The sequence below is a fragment of the Eptesicus fuscus genome, chromosome 4 (genome assembly GCF_027574615.1).
Source record: "Eptesicus fuscus isolate TK198812 chromosome 4, DD_ASM_mEF_20220401, whole genome shotgun sequence".
In the NCBI taxonomy this organism is placed as follows: Eukaryota; Metazoa; Chordata; class Mammalia; order Chiroptera; family Vespertilionidae; genus Eptesicus; species Eptesicus fuscus.
The window spans coordinates 33,809,966-33,823,422 of NC_072476.1; the positions used below are offsets into that span (position 1 = coordinate 33,809,966).

Genomic DNA, 13,457 nt, shown 5'->3' on the forward strand with positions numbered 1-13,457 from the left:
GATCAAGTTTAGTCTCTGTCATTCATAAACCACATGAATTTGGCCAGGCCATTTCCTTTTAGGATCTCCACTTAAAACTAGTATCCAAAAGAAGAAAACACCCCAAACTAGTATCCCTATGGTGAACCTCATTTTCCTGCCTCCTTGTTCCTCTGTCCACAGATTCATGGGCTTCCGGAAGCTCCAAAGCATTGAGTTATTCAGCAAGATGAGTTCGCTGCTGTGTACAATCGGTAAGTATTTAAAGCTTAAAAAATTTAGAATAATACATGTTAATTAAATCTTATTTAAAAAGCCATTTATATGTTCATTTTATTATGAAATATTTTAATAATACAGAAAATGTAGAGTATATTATAATAACCACAGGTGTAACAGCAACCCAGTTTTGTTAAATCTCAACGTTTTTCCACTTTTGCTTCACACACACACACACACACACACACACACTTAAAGACCTAAAACATTAGGGAGCAGATGATACATAGTCCTTTCTAGGCCCAATCGTCTCTCTGCCAGAGGTAAGCACTTTCTAAATATGCTGTTTCTCCTTCCTCTGCATATGGCTAGTTTACTGCATGTGATAAAGCCATAGACAACACTGGGTTACATGTATTTTGTAACGCCCGGAACGCTGGCCGCACTCACAAAGCACCAAGAGACGTTCTCATGCAAAAAGCAAAGGGTTTATTGGTACAGGCATGCCCGGTCCCGCAACATACTCTGAACACAGAGCAGAGGTTGTGGGCCCCGAAGCAGGGTTTGAGCACAGGTTAAATACACTTTAGGGGGCAGGGTCTTTCCATTTTACAACCCGGTAACTTTCCACTGTGGTTTTCTGCTTCCTGGAACAATTAAGACAATTAAGTCTGTTGACATACAAACATTTTTCTTTAGGTATACACAAGCTCTTGGTATCGGTTCCCCCCAGCCATAGATGGCTATCTGGTTTCTATCTCAACATTCTTGGCTGACTTGTTCTAATTGTCTTCAACTGACCTTGTCTTCAACTGACCTCAGGCCCTTACTGAAATGCTGGCTTTTATGATTTTACAACTCTTCATTTTAACCTTATAAGTTTAACATTATACCTTATATGTCATTTTGAAGCTTACCTTTTTATACAATTGTATATTTTTGAAATTCATTTACATTGATCCATGTAGCTCTAGTTGACTAACTCTAAGTTCAGTTAGCATTCCGTCCTACAAATATGCCACCATTTGAGCATATGAAGGTGTTCTGCCGAGAAGTCTCCACCTCTTTCCTAGAAAACCCCTCCCCCTTCTGGAGTGCCCCACCTCTCCATGAAATAAGCCTCCATAAGAAAAGGAAATCCCACGAGCAAGGGGCTGCTCTGTTTGTGGAGTAGCCCAGTCTCTATCTCACGACTTAACTAATAAACTCTCTTTCACTGTAAACTCGATGCTGGTTGGAGTTTGAATTCTTTCCGGAGCTAAAGGCAAGCACCCACAGTGGGTCTCGGACCCCTGGAACGCCTGCACTACCCTCAAGGTGAGGAGATTGCCAGTTACCTTCTGCTGGTGGGATCCCTAGTGTTGGTCCCCCCGACAGACGGGTTCCTCAGCGGTTTCTTGGAATCTGTGAGTTACTTACAATTTTACCAATCAAGTCCTCTCTGGCAGGGCAGTGCTGGGCTAAGGTTAGCCAGCTAGTGCCTGCTGCTTGTCATCAAACAGTGCTGGTGGACGCAATTCCACAGGATTGCAGGTGCTGCAAAGACAGCATTGTGCCCTAAGCGTCATAGCTCACCACATTTGGTAAGTCTGAACTAACAAGAAAGTGTGGTAGCCTGGCTGGTGTGGCTCAGTGGTTGAGCGTCAACCTATGAACCAGGAGGTCATGGTTCGATTCCCGGTCAGAGCACATACCCAGGTTGTGGGCTCGATTCCCAGTGTGGGGCGTGCAGGAGGAACTGTTCAATGATTCTCTCTCATCATTGATATTTGTATCTCTCTCTCTCTCTCTCTCTCTCTCTCTCTCTCGCTCTCTCCCCCTTCCTCTCTGAAATCAATAAATATATATTTAAAAAAAAGAAAGTGTGCCAAAACCGGTTTGGCTCAGTGGATAGAGCGTGGCCTGCAGACTGAAGGGTCCTGGGTTTGATTCTGGTCAAGGGCATGTACCTTGGTTGTGGGCACATCCCCAGTGAGGGGTGTGCAGGAGGCAGCTGATCGATGTTTCTCTCTCATCGATGTTTCTAACTCTCTATCCCTCTACCTTCCTCTCTGTAAAAAATCAATAAAATATATTTTAGAAAAAAGAAAGTGTGGTAAATATAACACAGAAAGGAAAGGAAAGCAATCCATTTAACTGGGTCAGTAATAGCGACATAATTAAGCAGGTTAATTTCCAACATCAAAACCCAGATGTTCAGGACATAATTCTTCATTCTGTGGGATCCCTAAGAAGACACATGCTTACCCCAAAAGGCTTTGACAGTTTTGCAAAGTGTAGAATGAGAACCAGCCCAGAGGCAGGAAAGCTCTTGGGAGGGGTAGCAGGAGCTCACAATGCAAGGGCAATGTTGTGGCTGAATTGCGTCCCCTTCTCAGCTTTGTATGTTGAAGCCCTAATCCTCAGGGTCTCAGAATGTGATCTCTCAACATTAAAGAGTCACAGCATAGAGGTTTCATAACTCACAGTGGAGAGGGTAAGAAAAGGGTAGTAAATGTCTACTACCACAGCTTCTGAGGCTGCTCACCCTGACTCATCGGCCTAGCGGGGAGAGAACCCACTAGAAGCTGGCGTGTGGAACAGAGGCTGCTTTCCTATAAACAGCCAAGCATCTGCAACCAGAGGATGCATATGAATTGGGAAAATAACTGTGTAAATAAAAACCAGAGGGGTCTTGAGTTGTCTGAGGCTGATCGTGTGGTGTGTACTTTCTGGTTATGATGAACTTAATCTCCATACGTGGAGAGAGGAAAACAAAACGAAATAAAGTACAGTGAAGTAAAAGGATAAGAAGGAGCAGCACCGTTTGGGGGAGAGGTGTCTGGTGAGGCATTCTGGGGCAGCCAGGGGCAGGAGGCGGGTGGGAGGGGCCATTTGCCAACCTGGCTTTAGGGAAAAGTTCAGTTTGGGCCACCTGGGGTTCTTTCCAATCTCTGCAAGCTTTTATTTGAAGACTGATCCATGCAGTTATTAACCTCCCAAGTAGAAAGCATTTCCACTTCCCAGAGCTCTCCTGCTGTTGGGGGTATTAATCCAGCCATCTTGGCTTAACTGAGCCAAAGGCTTTCCTGACACTCAAGCAGGAGGAGACCCTGCCCAGGTGAGCCCAGCCGGCCTGCACCTTCGCTTTTAGACCACCAGGGGCGCTTTCTGCAGCTGGTTTCTCTGCACATCCTCCAAGCCACCGTACTCATTCATATCTGGTCATGATCACAATTCTGATGGTGTTACCCTACTGTCAGGAAGTCCTCAACTGTTACACTCAGAATCAATAACAGAACCTTCTTGCATTATTCAAAACTCTCCCCAGTTTGATCCCCAAACACCTTCGTAATTTCATCACTGTGTGGTTCATTTCTTTATTACATAAACATCTATCTCAGTGTCTTATAACCAAGAGACATTCGATAAACATTTATTGAATAAACAAATGGATGGGTGTATTCACCAAAACTTTAAAAGTGAACAATGAAAAAAAATCTGAATTGGGATCCAAAAATTGGCAAATTTGATTTCTAGGTCCTCCTCATATCCCCCCCTCCCCCCTCCCCACACACCTCTACTCATCTTTAATTTTTCAATTTTATTGATCTTCCCTTTGATTTGGGAAGGAACAAAGGGTGCATCTGTGATGGGTGGTCTTAGATTGCTGGTGACATCCTTAAAGAGTATAGAGATTGGTTTTATTCAAATTTCTTTCTTAAAATCTTTCCTGATATATTTATCTGAAAGAAGTCTCATCATGAATATAACCTATAGTTGGAATTGGTGATCATGGCAGTGGCTGTGGGAGGAGGAGGTGAGATTTGAGCTGGACCTTGACAATGGATATTTCAATAAGCCGAACTGAGGTAAACTCCATGCAGGAAGGGGCTATACCTACCTTATTCTACTGGCTCTCCAGGGCTCATTAGAGGACCAAACATAAAATGGGTACTCCATCTATGATTCTTCAATGAGCCCATCAATAAATGAGCAAAGGAAACAGAGACAAACACTAAATATGTTTGATGAACAATAAGGTGTATTTAGATGAAAACAGCAAGTTCTAGCAGGAAACAGGTTAATTAAAAAGTTATTAATTTGAGAGAGAGAGAGAGAGAGAGAGAGAGAGAGAGAAAACATTGATTTGTTGTTCCACTTATTTATGCATTCATTGGTTGATTCTTGTATGTGCCCTGACTGGGGATCGAACCCGCAACCTTGGTGTTCAGCCAAATTGAAAAAGGCATTAGCAAAGAATGTTGTTTGTTTGTTTTTTAATCCTTATCTGAGGATATTTTTCCGTTGATTTTTACAGTGAGTGGAAGAGAGAGGGAAAGACAGAGAGAAATATTGGTGTGAGAGAAACACAATGATTGGTTGCCTCCTGCAGGAGCCCCGACCGGGCCCAGGCGGGAGAGGAGCCTACAACTGAGGTAGGTGCCCTTTACTGGAATCGAACCCAGGACCAGTCCGCAGGCCGACGCTCTACCCACTGAGCCAAACCGGTTAGGGCACCAAAGAATGTTTTTAAGTCCTATATCCAGTTGGTGTCTCCTGCTTAATTCAGAATACTTATCTCTCCAGTCTAGCTGATAAACTACCCCCAGGAGAATCCTCCAGAGAGAGACAAGGTGGTCCTAAGAGACTGAGGAATTGTTAAGGTAATTTGTGGCACCGAGGCTTAATAAAAGGGTCACAGGTAAGAGTTCTGCCCTGTTTGTTTGTTTTACTTAAACCTGTGCATGGTGGTAGGTGACTGAGCTAAAAAAAAAAAAAAATCACGAACGGACTCAGTTAAAAAACAACAAAGCACAGTGAAATGAATTTGAAGGAGCCCAAGAACAGTAGGCTGATTCTTGCTTCTCTGGGAGTGCATTCTGGAGGATAAAGCCTCTTGAACAACCTGTAGTTGTGGGGGCCCCCCAAGGCCAACTTGCTGTGGGATAGGTGGAGTAGCGGGAGTGGAGGGCGTGTCACAGTGGGGAAGGAAGTGCTGGGGAAACCGAGGTACAGACAAGGCTGCGGATTGTGTATTAAAGAGGCTGCAGAGCTCTATGGCCTTACACGCAGAGGGGACAACACTAGTGGGCACCTGAACGATGCTCAAAGCTTCTGTTTCCCCCCCCAAATCTCCTGGTGGTCATGCCATGCCATAGTGGGGACCCAGGCCAAGAGGGCCAGGAAACATTGCTTCTATCGAACGCGAAGAATTTCAGATGATTCAAATGCTTCGGGGCAGGATGAATAACAATCTCTGCTAACATTTCCACAGCATTTAGCAGTTTAATAATCATTATTTTGTGTATAGGCTAGTTGATTAGTGTGATTAGACTTCACAGAACAGATAATGGGTTCAGAGAGGAACGTAGCAGTGAGTCAGCTCAGGGCCCAGCATTCAAGCTTTGTGTCTCCAAACCCACCACCTCCCTGACCCCTTCACCGCTCCTCCTGGGCCTCGCTGATGGCGATGACAGTCATTCTTGAGCTCATCTCTCTCATGTCCCGATGAAAGGGTGCCTACTGGTCTCCGGACCCCGAGATGCTGTTAGCCCCCGGTTCCTGACTCCCATTCCATGTGAGAATAAGGGGCTGGGCCAGGCTGCTGTGCTGCACGTGGCAGGAGTAGGGGCCTTTGTCCAAAGAGAGGATTTTCAGCAGCACCCAGGACTGGTAAGTGCCGTTTTCACTGATAGGACCCTCTCCCCATGAGTCAGTCTCCACTACACTGTCTCCCTGAGTCCAGTACAGACTGATTGGTTGTGGGTAGAAGTTGGAGGCCAGGCACTTGAGGGTCCTGATGAGTCCTAGTGTCACATGGCTGGTGACTGACACAAAGGGAGGGTCTGTGGAGAGATACAGCACAGAGGTTGAGGGTCTGAAGGAGACATTTCCCTGTTCACGTCTCTCCCACCCCTGGAGTCAGGGATGAGCAGAGCTCTCAGTTTTCTACCTGCCTCCCCAGGGAAACTTCCAGAAGATCAGGGAAGCTGAGGCTTTCCATGAACCTTCCCTGTTAGATAAAGGAATGTCTGTGGCTACTTTCTTGCCTCCCAGCACCCCCTGCCCACCCACTGTGGATTGACTTCTGATGGCAAGAAATGCACTGTTTTGTTTTTTCCTCAAAACCTCCCAGTGGGTTTTGTGGCTCCTGCCTCCTCCCGTCTGCCTGCTGCTCTGTCTTTGTGACCCTACCCTCTTCTCTCCCATAAGAACTTGTTTCTGATTAATTCTTAAACCAAGGTCCCAGCTTGTGTCAATTAACCCTGCTCACACTAACTCATATTCACCCTTCCTGGGCAGACATTTTACACACCTGCCTTTGCCCCACAGCCAAGCCAGGGGGCATATCACAGAGAGAAATGACTACAGGATTTGCCTGAACTGTTCCCCTGAGGTTCCAGCCTGAAGCTGGTCTTTCTCAGCTCAGTGTGATGAGGACATGGGGGCAGTGGGTACCTTGACGGTCCAGGAAGGGCCTGCTGTATTGCAGGTAGCTGCGTAGCATATCAGGGCACTCCTTTTCCAGATAGTTCTTGGACTCCTGCACAGAGCCTTCTGCCTCCCACTTCACCTTGGTGTTCAGAGCTTCTGGCTGCAGGGGGATCCAGGCTGGGATTTCTGTGTTGAACTCGATGTAGTCCCGTCCATCATAGGCATACTTCCAGAATGCTCCGCAGTAGTTGTCATTCCGAATCTCACAACCGAACGTTCCCTTAAAGGTGTGATTTCCTGCATGTAAGCCGACCCCCCCCCAGAAATCAGTCAGCTTGGCATCAACTCTGTCTCAATAACTCTTATTCCTACATAGTTTGCAACTCAACAGGGAGAAAGGGTTTGAAATCTAAACATGCAACCCCTTTTATCTCGACAAATGGCTTATTAGCCAGGCAGAGAGAGGAAAACTTAGTATGCTTTGTTGTTTTACATTCTTCCCAATCAGGGAATTTCAGATTGCTGCAGGCTGTGGACAGATCTAGTCCCATACAGCACCCCTTTAAATAAAATTTGAATATACTGTGAGGTTTTAGGAACCAGACACCAGCACACAGAAGTGCATCGACAGGTTAAATAGAAATTATTTGTAGTTTAAAACAGACTATGTAGTCTCTCCTTTTCTTCCAGTTGTGTACGAAGTTGATGTCTCCAGTTGGGTCAGCATAATTTTATCAGCTCTTCCCTCTTTGTGCATTTTTGATATCTTCAAACAAATCTCTAATGCCCAGCTTCCTTCTCAATTAGCAACAACTACTCTTGGAAAATGGCATGTGTAGGGAAGGGAGACACAACCTCTTCATTTCATTTTAGCAATTATTATTATTATTATTTTAAAAATATCTTTATTTATTTCAGAAAGGAAGAGAGAGATAGAAACATCAATGATGAGAATCATTGATTGGCTGCCTCCTGCACGCCCCCTACTGGGGACTGAGCCCACAACCCTGGGCATGTGCCCTTGACTGGAGTTGAACCCCGGACCCTTCAGTCCGCAGGCCGACACTCTATCCACTGAGGCAAACCAGCTAGGGCTTAGCAATTATTATTGGCTCTCCTAGGTGATGGCTCTAGGGGAGATCAAGACAGTCCATTCTAGCTTTCACGAAATTTACCTAATAAATCATGTTTCTTGGAGGCAGGACTCAATGATGCAATTATTGTGGATTCAGACTAGATAATTAAGTACATGTTCACCATCAAACAGCTAGTGACTGGCAGAGCCAGCACCTGAGCCCAGGTCAAAATGACCTGAGGTTAGCTCACTCCCCACTCAACATCCCTGGGTGGGGTTTAGCCTGATACCTTCTAAAGTGGAATCCACCTCAGATGTGGGGGTGTGGAACTGAGATGTCAGATGTGCCTAGGTAAGGGCTGACACTGACTTCACTTCCTGTGAGAGTTGAGGCCTAAAAGTGAGGATGGCCCTAACCGGTTTGGCTCAGTGGATAGAGCGTTGGCCTGCGGACTCAAGGGTCCCAGGTTCGATTCCGGTCAAGGGCATGTACCTTGGTTGCGGGCACATCCCCAGTTGGAGTGTGCAGGAGGCAGCTGATCGATGTTTCTCTCTCATCGATGTTTCTGACTCTCTATCCCTCTCCCTTCCTCTCTGTAAAAAAATCAATAAAATATATTAAAAAAAATAATAAAAGTGAGGATGGGGGAAGCAATGGGGAAGAAGAAAAGCAGCTCTGATGTGGGGGAGGAGGGTGCAGAAATGTCTGTCTATTTGTACTTGTTCTCCCACACCTCGTTTTAGATATAAGTATTTCCACCCTGCAGACCCCTTTCCACTCCCAAGTGCAGGCTGCCTCTGGTGCTAAGACCCTCCGCCCAGCAGCCCATAGTCCACTGACCTCTGTCCCTGTAATAGCCCATGACGTCCTTCAGGGTCTTCATGAAGATGTCCTGCCTGGTCTGCTGCAATTGACTTTCATCCTCCCAGTTCACCATTCCGTCCACCTGTTTCCAAGGGCCCACGGGCTCAGCAGTTCCGCTTTTACTATCGTAGTGGAGGAAGGCCTGGTCATTGAGGAAGCCAGTGGCCTGAAAACTAGGGATGCCTGCCTTGGGCCTGGACACTCCGGTATAGAGGAAGCTCAGAGAGTAACGCTCTGCGAAAAAAAAAGAGAAAACATTGAGATGTGGGGACCATAAAGGGGAGTCTTATTGTGGGACAACAGAGGACCAGGAAGGGAGACCAGGTCACTGGGCTTCTTCCTCCCTAGCTCTCTCCACCTGCTGTCAGCTGCTTGAGAGAAGAGGCTCTGCTTCTATTCAGGGGAGTAATATCTCAGAGACTGTTTTGTGTTTTTACTACACTGTTTGAGGTATTTTTCAGCTTTCTTGTAGGTCTATTGGGACCATGCCTGAGTTCTGTCAAAAGAGAATGTGAGGGAAGTGATTTCTGTCTTCTGGTCGGAGGCCCTGCAAACTGAGTAGAACCCTCTGTCTCTCTTCTATTTAGGTGAGGATTGTGGAGGCCACCGGTTGAAACGGAAGAGTCCTAAGATGCAAACAGCTTGGATCCTCGTGTCATTCCAGGGAGGACAAGAAAGTTGCCTGATCTGTATTCTTTTTTAAATGAGCAAGAAATAAACATTTGTTGGGGTGAGCCACTAAAAACTGTCTTTGTTATTGGAGCATAGCCTAGCTGAACCTGAGAGACACATATAGTTAGAACCTGTAGGAAGGAGAATTGACTAGAAACCTCAGGAAATGACCTAGAGTGGATCAGCATAAGGTAAGAACAGGATGGAGCTCAGAATTGCCAGGGGTCTCCCTGCATTTTGGTATGAGGCAGAGACTGTGGGGCGGGGGAGGGGGGGCGGGGGAAGGGCATTTTCATAATTAATTCAATAATGAATTCATGATAGAATTCATGAATTACTAACACTCTCATGGGTGTTACTAATGTTGAAGGACATATGACAGATTCTTTGTTCCAGGACTGAAGTTTTTATCACTAATTAATTTCTAAATGTGATTGCCATTTTACTCAGTAGATGTCAAGTAAAGCAGATTACTCTCTACAATGTGGGTGGGCCTCCTCTAATTGCTGAAGGCCACAAGAGAAGAGACTGAGGTCTCCAGAGGAAGAAGGCACTCTGCCTCAGGTGGCCTCTGGACCCAAGACTGCAACATCCTCTCTTCTCTGGCTCTCCAGTGTGCTGACCAACCCCGCAGATTCTGGACTTCTCAGGCCTCACCATGGTGTGAGCCATATCCTTAAAATAAATCTCTTTCTGTGCATATACATGGCGTTCATCCTGTTTCTCTGGAGAACCCTAAAGCTACACTAGATTTTGATGTAGGGTGTGATTAACAATGTAAACATAATCATTATAAGACACATATTCTGACAGTTTGTAAATGTAATGAATTCTAAACCTACACAATTTAGCTTACATTTCTTCACCCTGAAATTTCCTATGCCAAAGAAAGCCCCATTACTCTGTCCTAAAATTGACTCTGGGCCTAGCCGGCATGGCTCAATAGTTGAGCCTCGACCTATGAATCAAGAGGTCACGGTTTGATTCCTGGTCAGGCCACATGCCAGGGTTGCAGGTTCGGTCCCCAATAAGGGGCATGCAGGGGGCAGCCAATACATGACTCTCTCTCATCATTCATGTTTCTATATCTCTCTTCCTCTCCCTTCCTCTCTGAAATCAATTAAAAAAAAATATATATATATATAAAACTGACTCTATCTACCCAACCTCCAGCTGGCTTCTTTCTTCTCACGAGTCTTCCAGGCCCACTGTCCGAGTGTCTAACTGTGGGGCTACCTTTACAAGTGCTCTTTGGAGTTGCTGTCTTTTCCCCTGACAGTCAGACAGATACATCCAGCCATTGGAAAGAGGGAGGAACAAAAAGTTGCCCTTGTGTAGCCCCTGCTCTGCCCTGGCTGTATGACCCAGGATAGTTCACTTCACTTGTCTGGGTCTTAGCTTTTTGAATTTGGGGCCAGGGAGAAAGAGAAAAGGAGAGAAATATTTGTTTTTCCACTTATTTATGCATTCATTGGTTGATTCTTGCATGTACCCTGACTGGGAATTGAACCTGCAACCTTGGTGTATCGGGATGCGGCTCTAACAACGGAACTAGCTGGCCAAGGCATATGGGTCTTAGTTTTGCTGATTTGCCTACTAAGAATTTTAGATTCTAATTTAATGCCTTACTTAGCATGAGTCCAGAGGCTCCCTAAAGGCTTCTGGAAGTGTGTGAGCTGAGGTAGCTGACAGCCTTGAACACCCATTCCCACTGTACACTGGGAATCCCGGCTTCAGCTGGAGCCCTCTCCCAGCCCATCTATCTCGCTCGTTCCCTCCCCTGCATTCTTCTCCATACCCAGCCCTTGGTTCCCAACTCACCGTCTTGAGTGTCCTGGGGGACTGCAGGACCCACAACCAGCAGTAGCGACAGCAGGACAGGCACCATTGTGCCCATCGTGTCTGAGTGGAAGGTACTGGACTTCCCAGGTCCTGGTGCAGACTGCTTGGAGAGACAGCCAGATATAGTTTGGGGAACAGCTTGGCTTTGAGCCCTGCCCAGGTGAGGTGAATGCACAGGCCAATGAGAGTGCCAGGCTGGGCTCCTCAGCTGACTGGGAGGAAGCAGGATGCACAGGCCGGGTTGGGCGGATGTTTCCTCAGTGTCTACAGATGTTCTGCTAATGGGGATCTGAGATAGTGATCTGGGGACTGGGACTTTGTCATGGGTACACACTGTGGCATCTGTTGCCCTGCGGACAGCAGCATGCGTTTGCAGTACTAATCCTGTGGTAGGATTTGCCTATTCTTTTCCTGCCTAAATCTGATCTGGGTTTTCCAGTCTCTCCACTGGTTCCAGAATGAATCAGCAAATAAATTTATTTTCTGCTTAAAGTCAGAGTAGGAATCTGTTTCAGCAACTAATGATGTGACTGTTAACAAAATCGGAAAAGGATTATTTTTAAGCAACAGTCTCTCAGGGAAATGGAGGAAGGGGAACCAGGTTATGGGGCCATATTGGGGCTGAAGCCAGTGAAAATACAGATATCTTGGGCTTGTTTTTGTAAGACCTGACAAGTAGTGGAGGGTCAAACAGCTGACTTACTCATCTCTTTTGGTCAACTGGAATAAAATGTTCAGTGAAGTCAAATTTTAGGTCCCAAGAGGCTGCTACCATAGGACAGTGTGAAGGACTTGAGAAATTCAAGGACAAAGTCTGTGATGATCGAGTCCATAGAGCTGGGAAGCTTAAAGAAAAAGAAAATCAACTCAATAGCAGAAAATATCGACTCAAAGCACAGTCTGAAAACCAGGTGATTTCTGTGACAGTGCAGAAAGAATCTTTTGGCTTTTTTAGTTTTGAGGATGAAACCAGCCAAAAACATTAGTGGCTAATGATTTAGACCTAAGACCCCAAAATAAGTTTTCATAACTAATTACAAAAGCCTAAAAAGCATAATAGCCAAGTGTGACCAAGATATTCCTGCAAATCTTATACAATTGCAACTAAGAATGGGTGACGACAAGAAGAGCTTCCTCAGAGGAGGAAGTCAAGTGTGGAACGAACGGCATTGGGAAAGGCTTCCTGAGAGACCTTGTGGTTGAGGGAAATACCCAACAGGGATAGAATCTCGGTTGGCGGCAGGGGGCAAATTTTACGACAGTGATGGTATTTGTCATGTTCATTTTTCTGTCCCTTGTACTTAGCCCAATGCCTGGCAGAAATGAGGCAATCAGTAAACACCTTATAGGCATAGGAGAATGGATAAATGAGCTAAGATGAAAAAGAGACAATACCAGAGCTATCTGAGGGTCCCTGAGGACAATTTAGTGGAACCAGAGTTTAGGTAATGATTGGAAAGTAGGAACAGTGGGATGATAAAATGAAAAAGGAAGTTGGAGGTAGAATCTGAAGGGCCCTCATGCAATGAGCATCCAATCAATGTCTGGGGAACATTTCACTCTTGTGTCTTTTCCCTCACACCTTCTCTGCATACCCCACCCCTTTAGGCCAGCAGTTTTTAGGTTTTTGTACATCTACTCTCTTCTCAAGATACATTTTATTAAAAAGTTTTTTAGAATTATTTATTCATTTACTTGCTTTCAAGATAACTTTAAATGCATAAATTTAAACATGTAGGACACAGGGGAAGCCAGTTATATGGAAATGCAAGTCTTTTCATGCACCCTTGCAGGCCAACGGGCTGTTGGCAGCCCCTCCACCCCACCAAACAGAGCAACATGCTATTTTAAAGTCACTGTGGAATTGTTAAGAAGGAGATGACTAGTCCGGCTGGCATGGCCCAGTAGTTGAGCATCGACCTGTGAACCAGGAGGTCACTGTTTGATTCCCAGTCAAGGCATATACTGGGTCCCCAGTAAGGGGTGTACAGGAGGCAGCTGATCCATGATTCTCTCCCATCATTGACATTTCTATCTCTCTTTCCCTCTTTCTTCCTCTCTGAAATAATTAAAATTATTTATATATATATATATATATATATATATATATATATATATATATATTTAAAATAAGAAGGAGATAACTTGTGGCAACCAAGTTTCTGCTGGGGTGGGGCATCCTGAAATTGCAGTTGTAATTGGTTCTGCGGGCAGAGGAATCTGTTGGTGATTTTAGCTGGGTGGGCAAAAGTTGGTCGTGTATGAAGGCACATTTGGTCCTCTGGACCCCTGCATCCACCCTCATGTGACCTGTCAATGCTTATGGCCCAATCCTAAATTGAGGTCTTTTCCCTCTCAGGGAAGCTTTGTGACCATCACCTCTCAGCT

General features: G+C 45.5%; 1 protein-coding gene across 1 annotated transcript; it reads right to left on the bottom strand.

The window, feature by feature from the left end:
- Positions 1–5,452: 5,452 nt before the first annotated feature.
- On the bottom strand, positions 5,453–11,177 carry LOC103286229 (zinc-alpha-2-glycoprotein-like). The gene is made up of 4 exons (XM_028145798.2): positions 11,049–11,177; positions 8,532–8,789; positions 6,640–6,912; positions 5,453–6,026 (listed from the first exon to the last, which is right to left on the bottom strand). Exons 1-4 carry the CDS (start codon positions 11,122–11,124, stop codon positions 5,701–5,703), a joined length of 933 nt encoding a protein of 310 aa, XP_028001599.2. The 5' UTR covers positions 11,125–11,177; the 3' UTR covers positions 5,453–5,700.
- Between the last annotated feature and the right edge of the window lie 2,280 nt (positions 11,178–13,457).

Bases quoted from the DNA above. Each gene is read 5' to 3' on its own strand.
- LOC103286229 (XM_028145798.2), bottom strand. From the start codon at position 11,124: ATGGGCACAATGGTGCCTGTCCTGCTGTCGCTACTGCTGGTTGTGGGT. The intron at 8,790-11,048 runs GTGAGTTGGGAA...TTTTTTTCGCAG, and splicing joins CCCCCAGGACACTCAAGACG to AGCGTTACTCTCTGAGCTTC. The intron at 6,027-6,639 runs GTACCCACTGCC...ATCTCTCCACAG, and splicing joins GCCCTTCCTGGACCGTCAAG to ACCCTCCCTTTGTGTCAGTC.